We start from the raw sequence: 25,838 nt of genomic DNA, 5'->3' as shown, positions 1-25,838 counted from the left end.
GGCAGGTCCAGGGGTGAGCTTTTGGGGCACTAGAAGTCAGGGGCTGAGGCGAGAGCAGCGAGCCCAGGCGGCGGTGTCACGACCCTTCTCAGAATACCTGGAAGCGGCGCCTGAACAGCAGCTGAAGGTGTTACCATAGTCACATGTTGAGTGTAAACAAGGTGAGGAGGAGCGGCATACCCGGGGGTCGAGACAGTGGTGGTAGTGGTGGTTACCGGACCAGGCGTTACCGGTGCAGAGCCACTTGCCAGGTGATGCAACAGCCCCCGAACACTCGATGTCCCCTGGAGACCCAGCGAGAACCAAACCTGGCCAAGGTCGTCACCCGTGGCAGGCACACCTGAGGAGGCAAAGGTTGGGTAGCAGAGGGGGGTTCGCCCTCGCCTGGGGGGGGGGACAAGTCCCACCCTGAGCAAACAAAAGACCCCAAGTACAACTGAATGTCGGGGTATCTCGCCCCCTCCCCTACGCTCGACGGATCGGGCAAAGAGAAGGAGCGAGAAACGGCCCCCGAAGGGGAAGGAGCCATACGTGGGAGTTGAGATGGAGGAAGGAAAGAAGACGACGTGTCCGTGACCAGGGGAGTAGCCGGAGAACTTTCCGATGACTCCCTGGCAGGCTTACGTCGCTTCCTCCTCCCCTCCTATCGCGCCCACTGCTCCCCCGACCACAAACAACAAATATCACAGGGCTCGGTGCGAGAGCATTCGCGCCCCCGACACCGAGCACATAATTCATGAGGGTCAACCACAGGAAAGGAGCGGAAGGCCCCACACTTATGGCCCTCCACACCAGGGCATAGTCTGCGGCTGATGGGGGGGCGTGGGGAACTCTCCAGCTCACGAGAATCCATAATAATAACAAAAATACAAAATGCACAAGTACTCACAGTATTTTGACACAAGCACACTAGTATTAGAGAGCAAACCAAAGTTTTGAAGATCCAAAGCATACTACGAAAGGCAGGCAGAGAGAAGTGGAGAACATGTCTGTCACCCAGCACGGCCGAAAGCAAAGTGGTTCTTCACCTCCCAGTCGCAGCGGTGTGCGCTGGGACTGTCAGACAAGCAGTTAACTACCGAACTCCCTGTTCGAAGCTTACAACCGGTTCCAGCTGCCGCAAGTTACATTCCTATTGTTAAAGGACCGATGGTTTGTATTGCGTATCGGAACAAATGAGATATATGAAACTGCCATAAGAAGTAAAATAAGCATGTGAAGTCTTCGAAAAGTGTGTTCAAGGCAGTTTTTAAATCCATTATGGCGTGGTATCGTCGCGTGCACAATCCGGGCATACAATCGCGGACACATACTTCCCAGCGCTCATTTGAACAATATTTGTGTATATACGTAACATTTATTGATATTACTAAAGATTGTAGTTGTAATCACCACAATAAAACATCATTTTGTTGCCTATACTAGTGAAAGTATGAGACGTCTTCTTCCTGGGGTCATGTTTTGAACTGAAATGCATTTTTATCTGGTAATCGGTGTTTTTATCCTTACTGCCATCACAAATGAAACTCCACAGTGCTTATTTGATTGTAAGTTTACACATTTCATTCTTAATTCACTCCAAATTCAACTTAAAATACGCAAGTTTGTTTACGGCAAAGCCAAGGTGGGAATAATCTTGTATATCTGGAAGCCAGAATCCACAGGTCTAGCAGATGACGGGTTAGTGAGCTGTTTATGACAACAAAAATTTTACTTTTTTGCTATCACTTTTCATTTATTCAAGTCTATATATAATACTATTTTGACTTTTTTTTAAATTTAAATAATTGGATGGCTGGAATAATTTGTTTTTAATTTTTAATAATTGCATGGCTGAAACAAATGTAATCTTTAATGCGTTCTAGGAATGGCAAGTCAACGTTGCCAATTTAGTGGAACTTGATACATGTGCCAATGCCTTTACAAACTGTTTCCATGAATTCTAGATATCTTAGTAATGCAATAATGATAAAATTGCTCTAATATTTATGTATACGTATATGTATATGTATATTACAAAGAGATACGCTAAATTCACTTACTTCCACGGTTTTGTGTAAGTCTTATCCCAAGTTTGGAGGTTAAACACAAAACAATTGGCAACATCAATAATAAAAATATTAAAGCGCAAACAACACCATAGCTAATGTTCACACCAAAACCGATGAAATTTATGTCAGGAATCTGGTTACTTTTACAATAACGAATATTTTCAAAAGAATTATCATAAATATGTAATAAATATATGAAATTCATAACCTTATTCTGGTCTTTAACTAATTATTTCAATGTTGTCTAGTGCACACTTCTTCCCGATCAATCGCTACCTCTACCCGTCCGGAGGCCGAAACACCCTCGTCGTCTAAGGTTGTTGTGAAGAAAGTGTCCCAGTGTATCTATAGGTACAAGTGTTGTGCGGATTTATCACGGGAAATGGGAAGTTTGTTGACACAAGTGACTCCACAAACATCAAGATGGCATCAATCTTCTAAACATAAGGTGTATTAAGTAAAAATTTTTAAAGCGTCATGCAGATAAGTTTGCACTGCGCATGCTAGACTTTCATTAACTTGTTTAACCAGAAATTATGGCATTATTTTGTGACTTGAGAGAAAACACTTGCTTCAAGAGGAAAGTATAGGTCTCGAGCAGTTGCTTCCACGCTGGTTGGGTTATGACTGGCGTCTAATTCAGGATACAGGAAGTGCTAAAGTTATTTTTTGGGACAGTGACTGTGCAACGGTACAGTGTCCACCTGTCCGCACAGCTATGTTTTACCCTATATAAATACATGCCAAGACCTTCCAATTTCCATGCTGTATATGTAATAACTACAGTACAAATCTATACATTCCTATAAATCTACTCATTTTAGATGGTACTGGTACACAGTGTACACAACTCCTTTTCAGATAGAAACTAGAGTACATACCTGGCATCTTTGTGACTTGGGATGACAACACCCTCAACATTATTATGCTTAATGTTGCGCTTCATACACTCAATAGCTTGCTTTGAAATGTCATTAGCAACAACTTCTTTGACGCCTTCAATTTCACGTGCATAACGAATTGACCTCAGTCCAGATGCAGCTAAACCTTCTAATATACGAATACCATCTTGATGTTCACTAGCAAACTGTCGTAACACTGCAACACTGTAAAGTAAAAATATAGAGAAATGTTTCAATAAATACTAATAAAAACAGAGTTCATGATCTGTCAGTTAAGTTGCTCTACCCAGTATGAAATACTACAACTAAGTAAGGAATACTGAAGGTTCATTGGAGAATTTCTTTGGACCACAGCTGCATTTCTTTCTGCCTTTCACTAATCCACTGTTTCCCTAACTGTTCTACTTCTTTCACTCTGTCTTGCTCCCATTTTCATTTCTCATTTAAAAACAAAGGTCACTCAGGCTAGCATTATATGTCTGGGAAAGTGACTACAAGGACTGATTATACTTGTTACATTTCTAATATCTTCACAGTCAGTTTCTTATTTAAACCTCAAATTTGAGTAAGGGAGATCCAAAAATCTGTAAATAGCAAAACACACTGGCAACATTTTCTAATCTTATTGCTCACTTAATCCTTATTTTCCATGTCATAAAGATGGATATGGTGCTTTTACAATCTGAATACATGTCCTTTATTGTAGTAGATATTCAAAAATTAAAAGAAAAAAAGAAAAACTAAGAGGTTATACATTTTATATGGTAAGTTGAGGCCTTCAGAATCACAACAGTTGGGAATAAAATGTCACTGGAATCTTAAAGGGTCAATAACCTGTCCTAACAAAAACCATTTTGTGCTGAATGAAAAATGTGGCTAATACGTAACTCTTGGACACAGAGACGCTTACAGTTTACTAAAATCCTTTTCATGGACTACAAACAAATACATATAACCAATACTCAATATGTACAGAAACCTGGAAACAAGACATGTCTTGAAACTTTGTTTAAAAAAATATATACAAAAATAAAAAGACAAGCTTCATACACCTTTGATCACACTTTGTGACACAATCAAGTGTTCAAACCATGACAATATGACAATTTGTCCAAAATTGCATTTTTCCTAACTATACAAACCTGAGGTCCTTTTACAATAGGAAGGTACTAGCGGCAGCTGGATAGGTCGTAAGCTTTCGAACAAGGGGTTCGGTAGTTAACTGCTTGTCCGACAGGCGCGCGCGCGCGACTGGTAGGTAAACAAATCACTTTTGCTTTTGGCCCAAGCAAAAACTGCAGAGTGAGGGGTGGCATGAGGTGGGGCTATGTGTAAAAGGACCTCAGGTTTGTATAGTTAGGAAAAATGCAATTTTGGACAAATTGTCATTTGTTCCGACACGGCATACAAACCTTCGGTCCTTTTACAATAGGAAGACTCACTTCTTGGTGGGAGGAATCTGAGTCTTTTGTGAACAGACTGGTGTTCGCCCAACCTTGGAATGCCTCCCTGGTCGTAAGAGCGAGGGAGGGATCCAAGCCTCTGTCCGATTGATCGGGGTGTGCACCGCAGGATCAATGGTCAGACCTCTGGACCAAGTAACTAAGAGAGAGGCAAGCGTATCTCTTCGTACCAGCAAACAAGAACAAGTTCCTATTTGCAAGAGGCAACATAAAGTTATGGTTTGTCTCTTGTTGGCATCCACTTCCCCCCCCTTGTAGGAGGAAGTGGTGGATATTCGGCTCCCATCCCTAGTGAAAGGGATAGGATGGGGCTCTGTCGAGTAGCTCACCGGCATCTCGTCCTTATCCAGCAAGTGATGACCGTATCCCTCTACCCACAGGTAGAGGGGGAGAAAAAGATAGGAAGAGAAGCCAGTCACTCTCTCATTCACTTATCTATTCTTACAGTCACACCAGGACTCGATGCTGTTCAGCCTGTGCTAGGGTCTGGGTTAGCTAGACAACGTGTTGAGCAGCCACCACGGGTCCTAAGGAAAACGATCCAAGGACCTGTGGGCAATATCCAAAGGTAGAAGGAGGTGCCGGTGGTCTGGTTGTACCAGACCCCTGCCTTCAGTACCTGCGCCATGGAGAAGTTCTTGTGTAACTCGAGGGAGTGTACTTCTAGGTCATCTTGGTGCTGACGAAGAGTCTTCAACACTCATCCTGGGATGTCGAGTTTCTTCAGAAAGCGCGGTCGCGCTTTCACAGGACAAAGCAGCATCTCCTTCGCATCGAAGGCGGTGAAGTCCATTAGGGAGGGGATTGTGAAGGACTCTAACCGATCGTCAGGAACCGAAGGGTTCAGAGTCTTCGCTACGAATTCGGTACGAAATCGAGCGTCACGAATCCCCATCCCCTGGATGCTTGACTTCGCAGGAAAAGTCATGCAATTACCTCAGAGGAAAAGAAGGGAATGGTCGTATGACCTAACCCTCTTCTCGACTTCGGTGATGTCCTGTACCCATACTGGTCTATCCGTCTGCAGCGAAGTTGTTCTTCTCGGTAGTGGATAGGACACCGACACTCAATGGTGGGTGTCGATGGTATGGGTACTGTGACAAGCCGTTAGGACGAAGAAAAGATTGTTATGGAACAACCGAACTAAGTCCACAGCGAAGTTCGTAACAGACTTGGGCGCTCTGACAGCTGCCGACTGACTGCATTCGGTAGGAGCAAGTTGTCCAAGCACCCGAGCAAGTCACGTGACCTCGCCTTAAAAGGGTTCTGCCAAGAGACTAAACAAATAATTTGTTCGTCACCGATGCCAGAAGGCAAGGTGATGACTCTCTTAAGGCATGTGCCCAACAGGCGAAAGTCAATTGCCTTCTAGAGACCGAGGTCCTTGATGGCAAGATATCTCGTAGTATAGTGATTCTCGGCTAAGGAGAAACAACACTATGTGTCGTTGAAGACGAAGGTGTACAGAAAATGCAACCTACGTCTTCGCAGCTGAACCGAGAGAAGGATTCTCAGATTCTGAACCTGTGCTACAAAGACTGAGAACGCTAACCGCTATTCATTGCTGTCCGGTGAGGATCGTCGTTGCAATAAAAGCGGAGCGCTTTTCAGTAATGAAGACAGGGAAATTACTGCCTGAAGAACTGCTTCTCATGGGCTGAACATTTGGAAGTAGAGCTGTCAGGTCGGAGAGTAGGCGATGTCTTCTGACATATCTGTTAATTCGGGGCGAGCAATGAATAATTGCACACCTACGAATACGAGATATTTTGAAGACAAACTCAGATGTCTGCAAAAATCATTCGTATTATCGCGGTGCGATGCAGCGGTTGACTAGTACAGACTTCTGTTTACCGTGCGGTAAACAGAAAGATGAAAGAGTCCAAGAGATATCTCTGTTGAAAATTCTCGCAATGTCGAAGGCGATGAAATCGAGCGTCACAGCAGTAGATGGTCCTTCATTATTGCGAGAATCCCCGTTAATCAGAGACCTAAGTCCATGATTGTTGGGCAGAGATACGGTTCGGTAGTCAATCAAACCAGGGAGAGAGAGACGTAACCGACCGTGCATCTCCGAGACCTAGCTGATACTGAGCCGCTATCAGGCAGTTCAATACGCAGTAGCTCTCGGTGACTCGTCATCCTGAGTTGCAGTTAATCCATTATTCCACGAAGGAATGCGTTCGGCTAGAACCATCGAGCATAAAAGAATAACGCTCGAGCAATTATATTTAAACGAAACGGATTTCGGTAAATACAAAAGCTGATTTGGTGTTGTCATGACAATACCAAGTATCTAAAATCGAAACTGATAACTGCTGGGAGGTTGCAGGCAACCCCGAGTTGCAGTTCAATTAAGATACAATTCGTCTCGGTCACAAACCGTAGAGTTAACTACGGTATGCGCCTACCCCCGGACAATTCAACTGTTACAAGAATCATGTCGCGAGGGTAATATACGTAGTATATTTGTAGGTTCTGTACAACGACCTCCATCCTAAATTCTTTTCCCCTCGAGGAATGAGAATAAGGATTGGAGATCGACCGCCTTCGTTCTCTAGTCAAGAGAGTGAAGGAGAAGTCTTTCCCAAGGAAGCTTCAATGGTGAACAGAATACCGAAGACGATAGTTCAAGCCAAACTGGAAGTTTCCCGTCCGTTCTTCTCTATTCCAGGTTAATCGCTACTGTGAGATACTCTTCTTTCAGCAGCGGTCTTCTTCCAAATGCTAGAAATTACAGGAATTCGAGCATAAGCGAGGTTCCCGATTATCGTAACAATTATCGGGGATTCTCGCTCACTTTGGACCGTGGTCTCGCCTAAGTGTTTGGAGATCGTAAAAAATTCCGTAGAATTCTAAGCACTCTGCGAAACCCCCACCGTAGAAATCGAGAAAGGGGCAGGATCCCTCCTCAACGACCGGGGCTTACATCAGGTAGGACCCGAAGGTCCCCCGGTAGCGCAGCCCCTAACGTGGGATCTTACAGAGAAATCTCTGTAGGATCCCTCCCCTTTCCCTCGTAGCCGTAAGGAGAGAGGGAAAATGGGGGAGGAATGGATCTGGGTCGCCTTCCCAGCGGAACTAGCAGTTGGAGAAGAAAAGGAGCAGCCATCGCCTTACGGCGATGGCTCTCAGAGCCTGGGAAAACGTATCGTCAGGAGAAAACGTTTTTCCCGAGGAGGGTTACGAACTCATACTGTAGGTAAGGATCTGCCGCCACTGTGAACGTCGTCTGGGTGGGGCTGATCGACACCTGACAGGAGAGAGCCGATACCGTCCTCCGACTCATTCCAGTCCTCGTCGAGGTCGAAACCTCTCAGGAGGACCGAAGGGGTATTCAAATACGGTGTCCGAAGACACGAGAAACGCCTCTGTCGCTAGAGGAGGTGAAGTAGCTTGTTCGACCGGCCAGAACTGAGAGAGCCTTCTTGTCCGGAGACGAGAGACTACCTGGTTCAACACAGTCGGCAAGCTCCGATCGCGGCAGACCCACCGTCGATTTGGGTTCCCTCTCGGGCCCCAAAACGACTCGAGCCGAGACGTGGCTCTGCTGGTGGGAGCGGCGATCCTTCCCCGAGGTCGTTGTGCTGACGAATCAGCGCCATAACCTCGGCAAAGTTCCTCTGGATCTCGGAAGTCACAGCATCTTGCAGAGTGGGACCGTTTAAGCCCCTTCAAACAAGAGCATATTCCGAGAACCTTCCTCCTAAGAAGGGGGTGGGAACAGCGACAGCCCTCTCGGTCTTCCCCCCATCCACTTGCGCATATGTCCTGGCCGGTCCAAAGAACCGTGCCTGGCACGTAGGGCGTCGTGGTGGGATCGTGAGGGGCGCACCCCTCACGATCACTCCTCAATACTCGCTCCTCCCAGGTGTAAACCCGAGGAGGTTGAAGGTATAAGGGAGAGGCAGACCTGACGCTCCCTCGTTGCTCGCTGGCAGAACCAGCAGGCTTGGAGGGCTGCAGGCGATCGTCAACCCGTGGTGGCGATCGAGCTGCAGGCCTGGTCGAACCGTCTCGCTTTGGAGAACGGCTGGACTGAGCACAGCGGCCCCGATCTCGAGTGTCAGAAGAGCTGGTGCTGGTTGCCATACCCGATCGCTCTCTGTGAGAGCGACGGTCAGGCGACCTGCAGGCTCCACTGTCACAGTGAGACCGGTGCTTGTCCTCACGGCACGTCAGTCGCTGGTTCCAGCCGTGGCTGGCACCCGGCGAACGGGAGGACCTCTTCCCAGCCTCAGCCCGTGGCCGGTCGTGGACCGTCACGTCCCCGGGTAGCCAGCTGTTCGCCGCGAGAGTGATAGCTGGTCTGGTGAGAGTCGCTGTGAGCGGCTGTCACCAGTCTTCCGCCCCGTGCCGTGAACCTGACGCTGAGCGGACTCAGAGGTCTGGTTCCTGGCTGCACGGTCGCTGGTAGGCGACCGTACACTCGGTACCTCCCGCGAACGAGAGGCCGAGACGGACCCTGATGCAGTGGCAGAACCACTGACACCAGGCGAGGAAGTACCGGTGTTAGCCCGGTACCCCTCTGGTCCCCGTAGTCTTCTTCCTTGCGGAAGAAGAGACGGGCCCCGCTCCCGAAGGAGCAGGAGGACCAGCGGAAGGAATAAACCCCCTCCCGTCCCACCTAGGTGAGACGGGTCCCGAGAAGCTCCCGAGGGAGACTTCTTAGGAGGGAGGAGGCAACCTTCTTCTTCCTCGGCTGTGAAGCCTTAGAAGTCGAAGGGGAAGAGGCGGCAGCCGACGACGATGAAGAAGATGAAGACGACGACGACGACACCTTCCTCCTCTTCTTCGTCAGCTTCCTCAGGACAGACGTAAGATCTGCTATCCAGGGCGGAGCCGGGGCTGCTGTAGCCGAAGCTACAGGGCCCCGGACGCACCTGTACAGAACAGACCAAAGTCTGGGGTAGTACCACCACGAACAGGGACGACATCAGCAGGTAATGGCATCTCAGAAACAGCAGGCACAGCCAGCACAGCATCGGTAGGACCGCCAGCGCAGCAACGGCAGGGACAGCCAGCGCAGCAACGGCAGGGACAGCCAGCGCAGCAACTGCAGGGACAGTCAGCCCAGAATCGGCAGGTACGGCAGGCAGCACCGGGAACACAGGAAGTGGAGCAGCAGCCAGCAACATCCTGGTACCGGCGGCAGGTCCAGTGGGCGAGCTCTAGGGCAGCGGAAGTGTGGTCGCTGCAGCGCGGCAACCACGAGCGGCGGCGCACGCCCCCCTCTCGGTACGGCGAACGGCACTTCACAGCGGCTGTAGGCAAGACTGTTACCACGTGAGGTGATTACACCAGGTGAGGAGGGACGTCGTCACCTGGCCAGCGTGGTCACCACTCCATGGGTGACCGCAGTAGGCCCAGACATAGAACCGCAGCCCCTGGACACTAGCACGCCCTGCAAATGGAAGGACGCCCATACCTCACCAAGGTCCACCCTCGTGGCAGTAGCACCTGCGGAAATAACAGTAGTAGCGATTAGTGGGGGGGAAGTCCCCTCGCGCGGGGGGGTGAGCCCTCTCCGAACGAGTGGAAGACCCCGAATACAATTGTACATCGGGCACCGAGCGCCCTCCCCCGCGCTCGACGATCGGGCGAGGAGAAGAACGCCGATAACCTCCCCCCCCCCAAGGGGAAGGGCCATCTTGGGGAGCTGAGCCGGGGGGGGGTTCTACGTTCCCCACCCCGCCACAGCACCCATGTACCCAACAATAATATAAGAGCCCGAGAGCAATCGTGCCATCGGCCGAATGCAAGGGCATAAGGATCAATTCCCTGACTGAGCGGAACTTGAACCAAATAAATATTGATGCAATCAATAATAAAAAGAATAAAATGAAAAAGAATCTTGCATTACGATTCACTTCACAATGAATAAGGGCTCGGATCGAGCGCATTTGCGCCCTCGGTACCGAGCGCAAGGGTAAAAAGGATCCATTCCTTACCTTTATGGATCAAGGTTTATGGAAACCTTGATCCATAATGAATTGATGCAATCAATATATATATGAAGAAAAATGAAAAAGAATACTGCGCTTGCGATTTCAACTTCATACAAATAAAAGGGGAAGGATCAATTCCCGGTAAATAGCGGAAACATTGATCCCAGTAAACAATGCAATCTCAATAAAATATGAAAATGAAAAAGAACTGCACTTGCGATTTCACTTCATTCAAATAAAAAGGGGAAAAGATCAATTTCCGGGTAAGCTCGAAACTGATCCAAAATGAGTATTGCTACAATCAAAATAAATATATGAAAATGAAAATAAAAAGAATACTGTACTTGCGATTCCACTTCCATACAGAATAAGTTTCCGTGCCGAGCGCATTCGCTCGGCAACGAGCATACAGGTCAAAAAAATATAAATGAAAAGAGCACTTACTTACGATTTTCATCTACACATTTCCAACCAAAATATACGCTCGGAGCGAGTCGCTCTCGCGCCCCTCGGCACCGGAGCCATACCACAATACGAGGAATCTATTTCTGGGAAAATGAATTCCCGCACTTACGCCCTTCAGTCCGGGGGCACTCGGGTAATCGGAGGGCGTGGTGAACCAAGATCCTTTAATTCACAATTGAATTCAATGGAAATAAATATGAAATGATTGTACTTACAATTCAGTTTCACTAGATAAATAGAAAAAGAAAAACACAACCATGCGAAAGCAACGACGATAAAGCGGGCAGAGAGCGATGATACACGTCCACACGCCAGCAGGCCGAAAGCAAAAGTGGTTTGTTTACCTACCAGTCGCGCACGCGCGCCTGTCGACAAGCAGTTAACTACCGAACCCCTTGTTCGAAAAGCTTACGACCTATCCAGCTGCCGCTAGTACCTTCCTATTGGTAAAAGGACCGGAGGTTTGTATGCCGTGTCGGAACAATTTTACATTTAAACCTTTAATTTTTTAATAGTCAATAACAGCCTAAATACAGCCTATAAATTTTACCAAAGCCAAATACGTATGTTTATTCTAGCTAATGCATAGAAAACTGATGAAATAAATTAAATTTTTCCTTTCCTTTCTCATTTGCTTTCCTTAAACCTACACAGGGATATAATCTGATTCCCTGCCCATAGCAATTAAAATACTGCAAAAAAAGAGATACATATACATATTGTAAAAAAATGTGTACTATCTCACTTACCTTAAATCTCTATTGAATTCTTGGACTGGGTTGTAAAAGACGTCGTGAGTCGAAGGAAACAAAACTTCAGCTTTCCCTTCACTCACTGAGGTATAAGGAGTTGTGTCAATCTGAAACCCACAGTCATTTACCTCAGTTTTTTCTTTCTGAATGACACTCGGTGCATCACATAGTACATCATTTGTTTTCATGGCCATGCTCCTTGACCATAATTGTGGTGATAGAAGACTCAGATATCTGAAAGGGATGGTATTCGAAATTAGGATCACAATCTTTGAGCCTGGTATTGTGCAGAAAAATAGTCTGTAATACATAAATAAAACTATCTGATTTTCTATGTAATTTCTTTAGAATGAGAACTACACAAAGAATGATGGAAAAACGGCAAATTAGACTTACGATCTAAGTGCTAATGAGCTTAGCTCCATAGCAGTAGAATGAATTTTAAACAATGGTACAGTAAATTAAGGCACTGTAGGAGTACTCTAGACACTAAATTTCTCATACTTGTATCTTTTTCATTACAATCAATGGCAGTACAGAGACCTGATGTGTTATAAGGCCATTTTAACATCAAATAAGCCTCTAGTTCTGTAGGAACTTTCCCTTATAAGTTCTGAGGTGATTGATGACATCATAAAACTATGCATGGGATGCCTAAATTGAACCAAAGTCTGTTGTGAAGGATTTCTATGTTAAACTGATCAAAATAACTGTGAAGGATATCTATGTCAAACTGATTAAAATAACATTTTAAAATAAAACTAATATTTTAATTCTTATCAGTATTCAGAAAACTTTCTTCACTCATGAAATTACAAAATACAAAAAACAGTATTGTACTATATGTTAAGGAATTGATGAACAATCTATAAACACCTCAGTATGGGGTTTACATGACCTTCTAAAATAACAGTTATTGTGACCTGGTGCAAGATGTTTCACTAAATCATTTGAACAAAGCCTACACACATCTAAGCTCCCACCACAGGGATAGGGAGAATGCCTCCTGGGGCCTACAAGTGTTCTGGTGTGGAAAACAGCAAGAAGTCAGTAATAGGAGAAGAGAAAATGAAATGTGTTAGCTAGCTGTCTGCCTCCCGACCTCCAGGTAAGGAGTATGCTTTCTGCACTAGTAAGGAGATGGGGTTACCGAGATTACTATTTAAAAATGAATGTAATTCTACCTATAAAGGTTACAACTGCAAGCTATTATCGTAGCCTGATCCCGCCAGTTGATGACCGAAATATTAACCACTTTTAATTCATGTTTTTGTTTAAGTTTCTGTCTTTTGTATATTTTTGTGCTAGGTATTTATCATCTTTTGGACTGAATGTAGAATAAGAGGTCAGGGCTACTGTAGACTTAATACATAGGTATTTCAGAAGGAATCTGGCCTAACCAGACTTAACCATTACCTAACTTAAGCCTGTATGCCATGCCTTAACCTGGCCAGGAGGCCTGGACCCCCATGAGCAAGTCGTGACCCCTCCTTTACATCCTACTCCAGACTACTACTACTATAGTAGATTCACATCAACTGTGCATTTGATGTCTAGGCCAGTCCCTTACGACGCTCCTGATTGGCTGTTGATAAGCCAATCACAGGGCTAGAAACTCTCAGTCTCTCTCGAGAGTTCACATGGGTGGGATCTTTGTTCCACCTCTCCTGAGGTAGCTAGTATACTAAGTCTTTCAGGAGAGGTGGAACATACATCCTGCCTATGTGAATTCTCATGAGACTGAGTTTCCAGCCCTGTGATTAGGTAGCTTATCAACAGCAAATCAGGAGTGTCGTAAGGACTGGCCTAGACATCAAAGTACAGGTTAGGTTAGGCTGCACCACCTAGTGTGCCTTTTATTAGGTACTAGGTAGGTACTACCTAGTACCTAGGTATTCTTTCATTTTTTTACAATTTTATTTTGGCGCAGTACACAACTACGACACTTGAATTAACGTTTTTTTTTTTATTACATTGCTTTTAGTCTCGTGTACCCCAAAAATTGTTGGAGAGCCCTAAATCTGTGGGAGAGTTCCTAAAAATTGTTAAGAGCCCAGTGGGGATGTTTGAGAAAACCAAAATCGAGTGTTTTATGCCAACAAAAATCGTAAGAAATGCATACAACAAAATGTCCCGTCGGATAAATATATAAATTCTAATAACAGAAAAAAGTTAACATAAGCTACTCAGGCTGGCCTGGCATAAGGTCAATAATACTAGGTACTAGCTATAGGTAATCATCCTTAGCTACCGGTGTAGTTTACGTGCACAAAGAGCCTACATTCACTTATCTTGAGTCTATACATATACACACATCTCTTTTGAATATAACATTACCATAAAAGTATGTGGGGAATCGTAAACTAGTAATTTACAGAACAATCAACGTCACCTGGTCGTGAGGAAAAGATTCCGCATGAAGAGTTAACCAAACAGTAGTTGCTTGAAGCAATGTATTGTGAATCACAGTGCCGAGCATCACAGTCTTGTCAATTTTGCCCCCTTTTAACTTTTACGTAAGTAAAAAGTCTTTGCTAAAGTGCTTATAACTAATAAATGTTTAGAGCTATCTATTTTATTCACATCACTTGACTTTGCTTGAATTATGCTATTCAACGGGTAAAACAACAAACAATTAGAATTTACATTAAGTAGTACTACAGGTACTACGCATTCATCAATGTGAGCATTAAACTCGAAGTCTAGGATTTATTATTAAAAAATGTCAATAAATTACTACCTTTTAGCCAATTATCATTTGTCAATTACATAATTTTAATTTCATGTTCTAACACATTGAAATTATACATATACATAATGCAGAACTGTGAATCGTGTTATATTTACTTGTCGGAGATATCGTCTATAGAACGGCTCTCGGTGGTTGTGCCGATAGCAAAAGGGGGAAAAAAGTGGATGATGCATGGTGAAACATTGAAGTTCATAGTCTGAACTTTATAACTAAAACAATATTTGATTTAAAAGTACAAAATGAAATTAAGAGCAACACTAAATCTCTCGTTATTTTGAAATACACATGAAAACAGATTAGAAGTTCCAAACAAAACTGCAACTTGAAAAGACGAAAAATGTGAACCATGTTTAACCAGAGATGATAATGGATGGAAATTCGTGCACAGTGGAGAATTAAGTTACACTAATGATAGGAGGCTGTGTTAGCTCTACGTTGACGGCTGGATCAAACAAAAAATAAGACACATAAGCTGAAGAACCACTCACAGCTTACCAATTTCAAACATGCAACCTGACAATAAATATAAGAGCAGATATCAAAGACGGGAGGGAATGTCACAAGTACTATTCACTAGTTAATAAATATGCAATAGCACTTGAAGGTTCTTTTAGTCTTTTAACTGTTGTAGACGAAGTGGTGATAAACAGTTATATGAGCTTTTTAAAGTTTTAATTATAACATAGCAAATATATATAACATTTAATTATTTAATTGATAATAAAAGTGAATAAATGGAATAATCACGTAAGTATAATGAATGTCAAACAATATCAATAAGTAAGAACTGTGTTCATTTCATCAATAATAACGTTTGTAACAAATAGAAAAATGATTGCTATCTGATTTTACATTTTATATATAAATAAGCAATAGGTATCATATTTAATAACAATCAAAATACAGGGAAAAGATACCGAGTACACTCGCGGATACTGCCGGGCGGTCGGTCACTTATCCCTTGTGCATAAGGCCACAACCCTCAAACATGCTTTCGTGACTTCGACCGGCCAATAAACACACACTCTCGATCATAGCGACCAGTGCACATTTTGCGATTACCGTAACATTTACCCCTAAACACCAAGCACCAATACTTCGGTGACGGTAAACAACCAACGCCGACGAAGAGCACTTTCAAGTAGGGCTGATGTATAAAATCCAAGGTGGCAGGGATCTCGACCTCTTCCGCACAACAGCACCACGAATGCACTCCCGAGTTATTTCTGCTGATCCCCATTTCACTTCTGAAGAGAGAGAAACAGTAACTAAACAATGTCCAAAACAAAATGTCAATTACCAATCTTCATTACGGTAACAAGAATTCGTTGGTAATTACAGTTGGGTCTTTAACTCGGCTTTAACTCTGAAATCCCTATATACATACAAACAGTACTTATTATGATTGTTAAATATAGTTTCAACCTAAATACTAAACAAATATATAAACACACTGTGACAATACCTCCCCCCTTAAAAAAGAAAATAACAATTTTCTGTACTTAACTTATATATCAGTTTCACATCTGCTCAAATAATCAGCTCCAACATTCTCTGAACCCTTTATAACTCTTATATTGAAGTGATATGGTTGTAGACTCAATGACCATCTCATTAATCTTGGATTTAATTCTCGAGCAGTCTGAAGATAAGCCAAGGGCTTGTGATCAGTCTCCAGAACGAAGGATCTTCCATACAAATAGACTGCGAACTTCCGAATCCCCCAGACTATGGCAAGGCACTCCTTCTCCACGGCAGCATACTAGTTTCCCTCGTAGCAATTTTCTACTTTCATAAGCAATCGGACGCTTCACTCCATCCACTTCTTGCAGAAGTATGGCACCCAATCCAGCGTTTCGAAGCATCTGTACGTAATACGAATTCAGCCTGCAAATCTGGAAGTAAAAGAATAGGCTCGGCAGCAATTTTGTTCTTAAGAGAAACAAACGCCCGGTCATGCATTTCCTCCCACAAAAGGTCATTAGGCTGATTTTTCTTGGTGAGATCTGTAAGACAGGACGCGATAGTAGAATAATTTGGAATAAACTTGCGATAATAACCACATAATCCCAAAATGAACGTAATTCCTTCTTGGTCCTCGGATGTTTTGCACTAACTATTTTCTCCACTTTATCTTTAGTAGGCCACATTTTATTCTCGCCTACAACGTGTCCCAAATATTCAATTGAATACATGCCAAAGAAACATTTAGTAGGTTTAGCAGTTAGTCCAGATTTTTTTAGTCTACGCCAAACTTCTTCCAAAAGATACAAATGCTCCTCCCAAGTTTTCGAATGAATTATCAGATCATCTAGGAAAAAACTCACCCCCTCTAAACCTGCAAATAAACTTCTCATCATCTTATTGAAAGTGCTGGGGCATTCACAAGTCCAAATGGGAGCACTTTAAACTGGTACAGTCCTAAATCTGTTTGAAATGCAGTATACTGTTTACTATCCTCATCCAGAGGAATTTGCCAATATCCGCGGGATAAATCCATCTTAGAGAAATATATACTTCCAACTTAGCTGCAATATCTGCTCTGGGTCACACATAGGTTCACTATCAAAAATACTTAAGGCGTTCAGTCTTCTAAAGTCTAGACAAATTCGCTTTGAGTTATCAGGTTTCGAACTACTACCATAGGGGCTGAATAAGGAGAACTTGAAGGCTCAATAATATCCAAACTTTCATAGATTCTATTTTCTGAATTCACATCTCTGCGCAAAGCATAGGGAATTTTGTAGGGTTTTACTTTAACAATTTCTTCTCTTACCAACCTGATTTGGTGTTTGATCACGTGAGTGCGCCCGGGAATCTCCGACATTACCGCTCTGTAGCGGCTAAGGAGAGCCTCCAGATTCTGCTTTTGATTTTCCTGCAATTCCTTATTCAGATTGGTTTGTTCCCAAGTAGGTGAAGGTCCAGTATCAGGCACTAGTAGGGGTGAGAAATCCTCCTGTGGATCCTCCTCGAACCACTGCAATTGTACCTCCACTTTCTCGAACTTCTACAGAACTTTTATTCCTAGAATGTAAGCTTTAAGCAAGTTAGCATGATAAAGTTTCCTTTTCCCATTTATTTGAATTTCATAATCCATCTTCCCTCTCACACCAACAAACAGGAAAAGGACCTTCCACTGAAGTAACAATTTATTATTAGCCTTGGGTAATAGTAAGAGAACTTCACTGCCAATTTTAAAATGTTCTATTTTTAGCCTTTTTATCATAAAAGAATTTATATTTACCTTGCGACTTTTTCAATTCCTCTTGGGCCAACTTACAAGTTTCTTCTAATCTTTCTCGGAGGTTGAATACATAATCGTAAGTAGTTCTTACCTCTTCCTCATTTCTCTCCTTATCCCACAAATCTCTCAGAATAGCTAAAGGGCCACGCACCGTTCTCCCATATAATAATTCAAAAGGAGAAAACCCTATGCTTGCTTGTGGAGACTCTCGGTATGCAAAGAGAACTGCCGGCAGGTATCTATCCCAAGTAGTAGGTTGTTCAGCACACATCTTTTTAATCATAGATTTCAACGTTCCATTGAACTTTTCAACTAGACCATTCGCCATCGCATGATAAGGGGTCGTAGGAAGATGCTTGATTGACAAAAGACCTCTAACTTCGTCCATCATCTGCGATGTAAATTGACTGCCTCTATCAGTCACCATTTCTTCAGGAATCCCGACTCTGGAAAAGAAACTCAACAAGGCATCAGCTACACGCTCAGTCTCGATAGACGGTAAGGCTATGGCTTCAGGGTATCTGGTTGCATAATCAACCATGGTCAGGATATATTTGTTACCAGAACTACTTCTTGGCAAAATAGGTCCTATCAAGTCAACAGCAACACGTTTAAAAGGAGTGTCAATGAGTGGTACCTCTCCCAAAGGTACCTTCCCAACTTTTCCTCTAGGATAAGTTTTCTGACAAATGTCACACGACTGACAGAATCTCTTTCTGCTGCCCCAATACCTGGCCAGTAAAATTCCTGCCTTATTCTACCTAAGGTCTTCTCAGCACCCAAATGACCTCCAAGTATTCCTTCATGTGCCATGCTCATCACGCCCTCTCGAAGCTTAAACGGTAATATTAGTTGCTTGTGTTCAATACCTCGGTCTGAATATATTCTGAACAACAATCCTCTCTCCAAAACTGCCTTACCTTTTCCATCTCTAGTAATAGCTCTACCAGTTCTTGCATCATCTCGCAGAGATCTTAAGCTTGGATCCTCTTCTTGCTCTTTCTTGATTTCCTTTGAATCCATGTCCCAAGAAATCTTAGAGTCTGACGTTTTCAGCTTTTGGAATGTAGATTGAGATTTCTTTGCACCAGCTCTCGTTAATACAGCGCCGGATGTGGGTTCCTCCAACCTTGTTGCTCCAGGGATGTTGCCTATAATGATATCATAAAGAGGGTCCTCCATGCACACAGCAAGGGTAGTACCCGTGAAAAATGGCGATTGAATGTAAATTTCAGCCAAAGGATAAGTTTCTACAAGATTCTTGTTCATATATCGAATCCTACTGCTCTTACCAGTAAAATGTTCAACAGGCACCAAGTCTTTTCTGGCTACGACAGTTGTACAACCAGTGTCCCTCAAAACTTTCACTGGGTTCCCGTATAAAATACCCTCCTCGACAGGCATATCAGAAGCAACACTTGCCAACTCAGTGTGATCATTTTCAAACACTTCTTTATTTATATCCACAACAGATCTTTAAAATTTCCTTTACGGCCCTTTCTGGTCCAATAAACAACTTCTCCTGCTGCAGCATGACCATTTTTTCTTGGATCCCTTTGCATATTCTAGACAATTTGAAGCCTTATGACCCACTTGTCCACATTTATAACACTTAATAGAGGGTGGACATCGAATGGGTTTAGCAGTCTGCTCAGGATGCGCTTCCCCGGATAAGTCAACTCTGTCACTACGTACTGTAGAAAAATATCTAGAATTATGAAATAAACCTCCATGAGCTTGAACATAACTTTCTGCTAATTCAATCATTCTGTGAAGCGATAATGGTAATCGCTCTCTCAGATGTACCTGCAACTGCCTGCCACAACTCTGCAAAAATTGCTCAATAAGAAATAAATCAGTTAAGCCTTCACATGTCATTTCACACTTTGACATTTCAATCCACCTCTTCAAGAGATGTCTTAATCTAGACACAAACTGTTAAACTAATTCATTCTTCTGAGGTTTAACTGACCGAAACTTTACTCTGAAACCTTCCTCAGTACAATCAAATCTTTTCATAAGTGATTCAGAAACCTTATTATAATCCAAAGCATCCTCAGGTGAAAGTCTAACGTAAACTTCCAAAGCTGCACCCTTTAAATGTGAACTTAGAATTATAGCCCAATCCCCTTTAGGCCACTTGGCTGCACTAGCAAGAACTTCAAACCTCCTAAGATATGCATCAATATCATCTTTGTTTTCATCAAAATCAGGAATAGAAGGACCTTTAACTTTTACTCTTACCTGGTTACCTTCAGTGTCGGAACCTTCGGTATTAACTGGCGAGTCCTTTATTTCTTTTTGCAGTTTCAATTTCTCAATCTCCTGTTTTTGCAAAGATTCTTGCATATCATACAAACGAATCTCATGAGCTCTATCTCTCTCACTTTTTTCACGGTCATATTCACGCTCCTTTTCTTTCTCCTGGCGTTCCCTTTCTCTTTCCTCACGAGCAGCTTCTAGTTTTTCACGTTCTAATTCTCGTTCCTTATTTCTAATATCCCTTAAAGCACTTTGTTCATCACTTACAAATCTTCTAAGGTCTTCGCCTTCATAACCAAGCTCTTTGCCGAGAGCAGTTAATTCCGCGATGGAAGACATAATTACCGACTGACTTTTAACACTATTTATCTTTTTAAACCACTGCCTACGTCCTTTCACGGTCGCCAGATGTCACAAGTACTATTCACTAGTTAATAAATATGCAATAGCACTTGAAGGTTCTTTTAGTCTTTTAACTGTTGTAGACGAAGTGGTGATAAACAGTTATATGAGCTTTTTAAAGTTTTAATTATAACATAGCAAATATATATAACATTTAATTATTTAATTGATAATAAAAGTGAATAAATGGAATAGTCACGTAAGTATAATGAATGTCAAACAAATATCAATAAGTAAGAACTGTGTTCATTTCATCAATAATAACGTTTGTAACAAATAGAAAAATGATTGCTATCTGATTTTACATTTTATATATAAATAAGCAATAGGTATCATATTTAATAACAATCAAAATACAGGGAAAAGATACCGAGTACACTCGCGGATACTGCCGGGCGGTCGGTCACTTATCCCTTGTGCATAAGGCCACAACCCTCAAACATGCTTTCGTGACTTCGACCGGCCAATAAACACACACTCTCGATCATAGCGACCAGTGCACATTTTGCGATTACCGTAACATTTACCCCTAAACACCAAGCACCAATACTTCGGTGACGGTAAACAACCAACGCCGACGAAGAGCACTTTCAAGTAGGGCTGATGTATAAAATCCAAGGTGGCAGGGATCTCGACCTCTTCCGCACAACAGCACCACGAATGCACTCCCGAGTTATTTCTGCTGATCCCCATTTCACTTCTGAAGAGAGAGAAACAGTAACTAAACAATGTCCAAAACAAAATGTCAATTACCAATCTTCATTACGGTAACAAGAATTCGTTGGTAATTACAGTTGGGTCTTTAACTCGGCTTTAACTCTGAAATCCCTATATACATACAAACAGTACTTATTATGATGTAAATATAGTTTCAACCTAAATACTAAACAAATATATAAAAACACAACTGTGACAGGGAAGCTATATGAAATTTGCTAGTACGATATGTAGAGAAAAAATTTGTCCTTTTGGAAACAAAATCAGGGGCTGAACAGTGCATATAGAGGAACTAAACAACAAAGAAAGAAGAAAACTAGAAAATAAGGGAAAGAGGGGGATTTTTATTCATTTATTTCTTTTGAGGAATGAGTGAAGACCTTCATGAACACCCTAACAATGACACAAGAGCGCTACTTTTCAAGTCGTCAAAGGGAATAACGGGGCAAGTTATAATGGGTTACCCAGATTCGAATGGGTTTCAAAACCTATATCTATGCTCAAAGCCACCATATGGCATGGTTAACGTTGTGAGAGCTCCTACAAGGGGGGAAACAAGTAATGGGTTGGGACACAGAGAGAGAGAGAGAGAGAGAGAGAGAGAGAGAGAGAGAGAGAGAGAGAGAGAGAGAAGGATATATATGGCAATGGTAACAAGAAGAAAAATACGAATACAGATACGACAAGGGTAAACATTGTAGGTCTACCGGAAGCCCATGTGAGGCGGTTACGACAAGAAGTTCTGAGGAGGGGATCCAGTGTTGACAAGGGAAATACAACTTTGTAAGATAGATAAGGGGTGAAACACACAGACAAGACAAAAATAAAGATAAACACGCATAAAATACAAAAAGTGGCAAGATTAGTAATAAAAGCAGTGGGAATTATAAAATGCAAATATAAAAGATAGTGCTAATGAACCAGATTCGTATGGGTGGCTAGGAAGGGAAGAAACCTAAGACGTAAGTTTTAAGAATTTTCAATAAATTTCCCCAGAATGAACATCTAAACTCCTGAGGTATTACATGTATCTACTGTCTCGTTGCCATAAGTATAGAAAAAAATGACAAGAGAAATTTAGGCCTATACTTAAATTAAAATAAAGATCACCAATAGGCACTACTAACTTCTAAACCACAACTAGAATGATTGTGAAAAGTACTCCTGGAACATAACCTTTACAATTATGAAAATAAATGAAACGCAAAACCTTTTGGTTTCCATCATAAAAGATGCTATATGCCTTAGCTACCAACAGGAATTTTTTTCTCAGATTTTTAAAATCTTTTTAAACCTATGACATGCCGTATAAAAATATATTAAACATATTATATCTCAATGGCACGCTTTGGTATGGTTTGCGAAAATCTCAATTCGTCCATCCACAGAAAGACCCTTAACCGACTTCCAAAGACCGTACGGCTGCTGGTGACCTACATAGTACATTTCAGATTTTTCTTCTTAGTCTCCCAGCTGAGTCACTTTTCACTGCCAGCAAAAGTATTATCACATCTGCTATATGGTGTAGGTTTGTATGAGATGGGAGATGGTCAGTCTGTCTACGCAAAGCAAACGGAAAGCGCCACCAGGGGGCTTGGATTGGATCATTGGGTACTGCCAACATTTTCAAGTCACGGCGGTTTAACGGTCGGTTTAAGGAAAATGGGGGGAAGGGAGAAATGACGTCTGCATCTTTTTTTTTACTTCTTCTTTTTTGGCAGAGGATTGTGTATGGTTAAAAAGGGGCTGTCAGCTGTTCAAATAGCCTCTCAGAGTCATTCTTCTTCCTTGACAGAAAATGGGAAGAAATCTATTTTCAAGTTGATGGTTGTGTGTTCTCGAAGTCATTATTTGATTTCGGGAACGTGTGAAAAGTTAGAACGACCATTTTTCAGTGCATGACGCTGATATTGACAATAAAAAGAAGTGCAGGGTGGTTTGTGAATGAAGTAATATTAATAATCCATATTCATTAAATAAATTGTTGCCGATGAGAATCTTTCCAACTACAAGCCATATTTTTCAATACTTTTGTTAATAAACTTTGTTATTTTAATCAAGAAAAGACGCTCACTCGAATCTGTAAACCCCCAAAAATTAAGTAAATATATAAATAAATAAATAAAAACCTTCCAAGAGAATATTAAATATTTTAAGGGCCTTCTGTGCTAGACCGATAGCAAAACCTCCATTAGCTACTCTATCAACGGTAGTTTTTAAAATTTTAATAAAATATGCTTTCGGGGTCTTTTCATACACTTTTCTTATCACTTTCATTGCACCAAATCTCCACTGACCTGATTCTAAAAAGCTTTAATGATGATATGTTGAAAATTGAGTTCCACTCTCAAAAATTCTCAAATTCATTAATGCTACAAATCTGATCCCAATGGTTTTGGGCACCTTCAGTTAACTTTTCATCTACTTACCGTAATAAGTCTTTCAGGACTTGCATAAATACAAATTCATTGCCTGATTAAACAAGGCTTCTACTGAATTCTGACTACTTTAGCCCTCTGTGGATTCATGAAGAAAAAATAGCATGTCATCTCATCAGTCTACTATAGTAGATTCACAATACCGGTGCATTTGATGTCTAGACTCTAGGCCAGTCCTTTACGACGCTCCTGATTGGCTGTTGGTAAGCCAGTCACACGGCTGGAAACTCTGAGCCCTGTGATGGGCTTATAAATAGCCAATCAGGAGCGTCGTAAGGGACGGGCCTAGACATCAAATGCACGGGTATTGTGAATCTACTACAGCAGGCCATTTTTTTTTTTTTTATAAACTCACGTATTGATTTGTGGGGGTTTACATATTTGTTAATTTGTAAAAGTGGTTTTACAACTCTGGTTTCTATTTGATTTCGCTTTGCCTTCGGCCATGGCGTTGCATTTTGGTGGTATCGATAACTAAGGTTTATTAAAAAAAAAAAAAATAAATAAGAAGAAATCGTTGTATCTTTTCAAATAGCTAGTCTAAAAAAGTATCACACTTCCACCGTAATTTCTGAATATCTGACAATAAAAATATTTACCGGAATATTTGCAAGAAAACCAAATAGAATATTTTAAAAAGAATATTTTAAAAAAGATATCGTGATAACAAAAATGTTATGTAGAATATCAAGAAGAAGCTAAAATTCTAAAGTCGGGGGGGGGGGGGGTGAATGCCTGAGGAATTGTGGTTTTAAAATTACGGATGTATCATGTAAGAAATATAAACTCCAGATGCAGCGTGTTCGACCTGGCAGCTCACATCTACGACGAAGAATTTTCAACATCCGAGAACTAAAACCAGCGAAGTAGGAATTGGGTGCTCGAGATAGGATTAACCGCCATTTTCACACAGTTACGAGGAAAGAAAGCAAAGAGCACATAATCTATTTTGCTGAGAGAGAGAGAGAGAGACGAGCGAGAGAGAGAGAGAGAGAGAGAGAGAGAGAGAGAGAGAGAGAGAGAGGAATTGCTCAGCTGTCACTATGGCTTCACCGTAGATGGGCAAACATTGCTCTATGTAAAGTTACCTATGGTAGCGTTAGGTTTGGTGGTGATTAAGAACACTCAGTGATCCCGGAACTATAGTCCTATAGTACTAGTTTGTTTTAGTCTCGATTTGCACTCTGGTTTGAAATCCTGGTATATGATTCAAGTATATAGATTACCATAGAACTAATCATATACCATTATTATTATTATATTATTATTATTATTATTATTCTTATTAATATTATTATTATTATTATTATTAGATGAACTTATCCGTATGGAGCAAGCCCACCACAGGGACAACTGACTTGAATTTCCAGCTCCCAAAAAATATGGTGTAGTACGTACATTTTGAAAGAAGTAACAGAAGGCGATACGAAATACTGAATGAAGAGATCGGTTATTAGAAGAGAAAAAATTTAAATTAACAAATTATTAAATAAATAGATAAAGACGTAAGTAAAGGATTAAATTACAAGGAGAATCGTTTTACGGTAGAAATGAGTTGCATCTTCGTTGGTGGATATGTTGAGAATTGTTTTGTTTGCGGTAAACATTTTTCCCCCATATTTGCATTTATCAACTGCGTCGTCACGACTCATTTCATTGGACATCGAATTCAGGCAGGATGGAATAACTGGAGGTCTGCATCAGGGGTCCTCTGTGACAAGAAGGTTCCTCTGAAATTGAAGGGAAAGATTCAGAGGACGAAGGTCAGACCAGCAATGTTATACGAAACAGGAACAGCAATTATGAGGAAAACAGAGAAGATGGATGTAGCAGAAATGAGAATGTTTGAGATGGATGTCGGGAGTAACAAGGAAAGATAAGATTAGAAATTAGTATATAAGAGGATCGACAAAGGTAGTTGAAATATCAAAGAAAATACAGAAGTGAAGGCTTCGATGGTATGGACACCTGTTACGAAGAGAGGAACATTATGTTGGAAGACATACGATGGAAATGGAAGTGCGGGGTAGAACGAAGAAGGGAAGCCCAAGAAAGAGATGGCGTGATTGTGTAGGGGAAGATATGTTTGGGAGAGGCATTAACGAGAACGATGCACAGGACAGAAATCAATGGAGAAATCTATCGTGTTTGTCGACTGAAAGATACTGAATAATTTAAGTGGAATAACTTTAAGGGAAGAAACACAAAATTCGGGGAAAAAAAATCTCGAATCGATTACCTTTTTAAGGATGAAAAACAGTTATGTGGACGTCCTAGGAAGTGTAATATATATTAATTTGTATATTTGCTTTTTCTTTTATAGTAAACTGATCTCTTCTTTCTGTATTTCCTATCGTATTTCCTATCTTCTTCAGTTACTTCTCTCGATTGGAAGACCGAAATATTCTTTGTGAGCTTTAACTTCAAGTCAATGGAATC

At 42.0% G+C, this 25,838-nt stretch overlaps 1 protein-coding gene across 7 annotated transcripts in view; it reads right to left on the bottom strand.

Annotated features, from left to right (window-relative positions):
- LOC135210046 (tRNA (guanine(26)-N(2))-dimethyltransferase-like) overlaps window positions 1–25,838 on the bottom strand; it is a 178,835-nt gene that overhangs the window by 55,549 nt on the left and 97,448 nt on the right. For 2 of the 7 annotated variants that reach the window (XM_064242829.1, XM_064242833.1), the window contains exons 3-4: window positions 11,579–11,815; window positions 2,933–3,157 (exon numbers count right to left, since the gene is read on the bottom strand). In XM_064242829.1, coding sequence (XP_064098899.1) covers window positions 2,933–3,157; window positions 11,579–11,815 — 462 coding nt within the window. Of the gene's footprint in view, window positions 1–2,932; window positions 3,158–11,578; window positions 11,816–13,895; window positions 14,121–14,428; window positions 14,542–15,407; window positions 15,668–25,838 lie in introns of those variants that run through there. The other 5 variants (XM_064242835.1, XM_064242830.1, XM_064242831.1 and 2 more) reach the window with 5 other exon arrangements.

The sequence above is a fragment of the Macrobrachium nipponense genome, chromosome 39, assembly GCF_015104395.2.
Source record: "Macrobrachium nipponense isolate FS-2020 chromosome 39, ASM1510439v2, whole genome shotgun sequence".
Classification (NCBI taxonomy): Eukaryota; Metazoa; Arthropoda; class Malacostraca; order Decapoda; family Palaemonidae; genus Macrobrachium; species Macrobrachium nipponense.
This window is presented reverse-complemented; position numbering and strand designations above follow the sequence as displayed.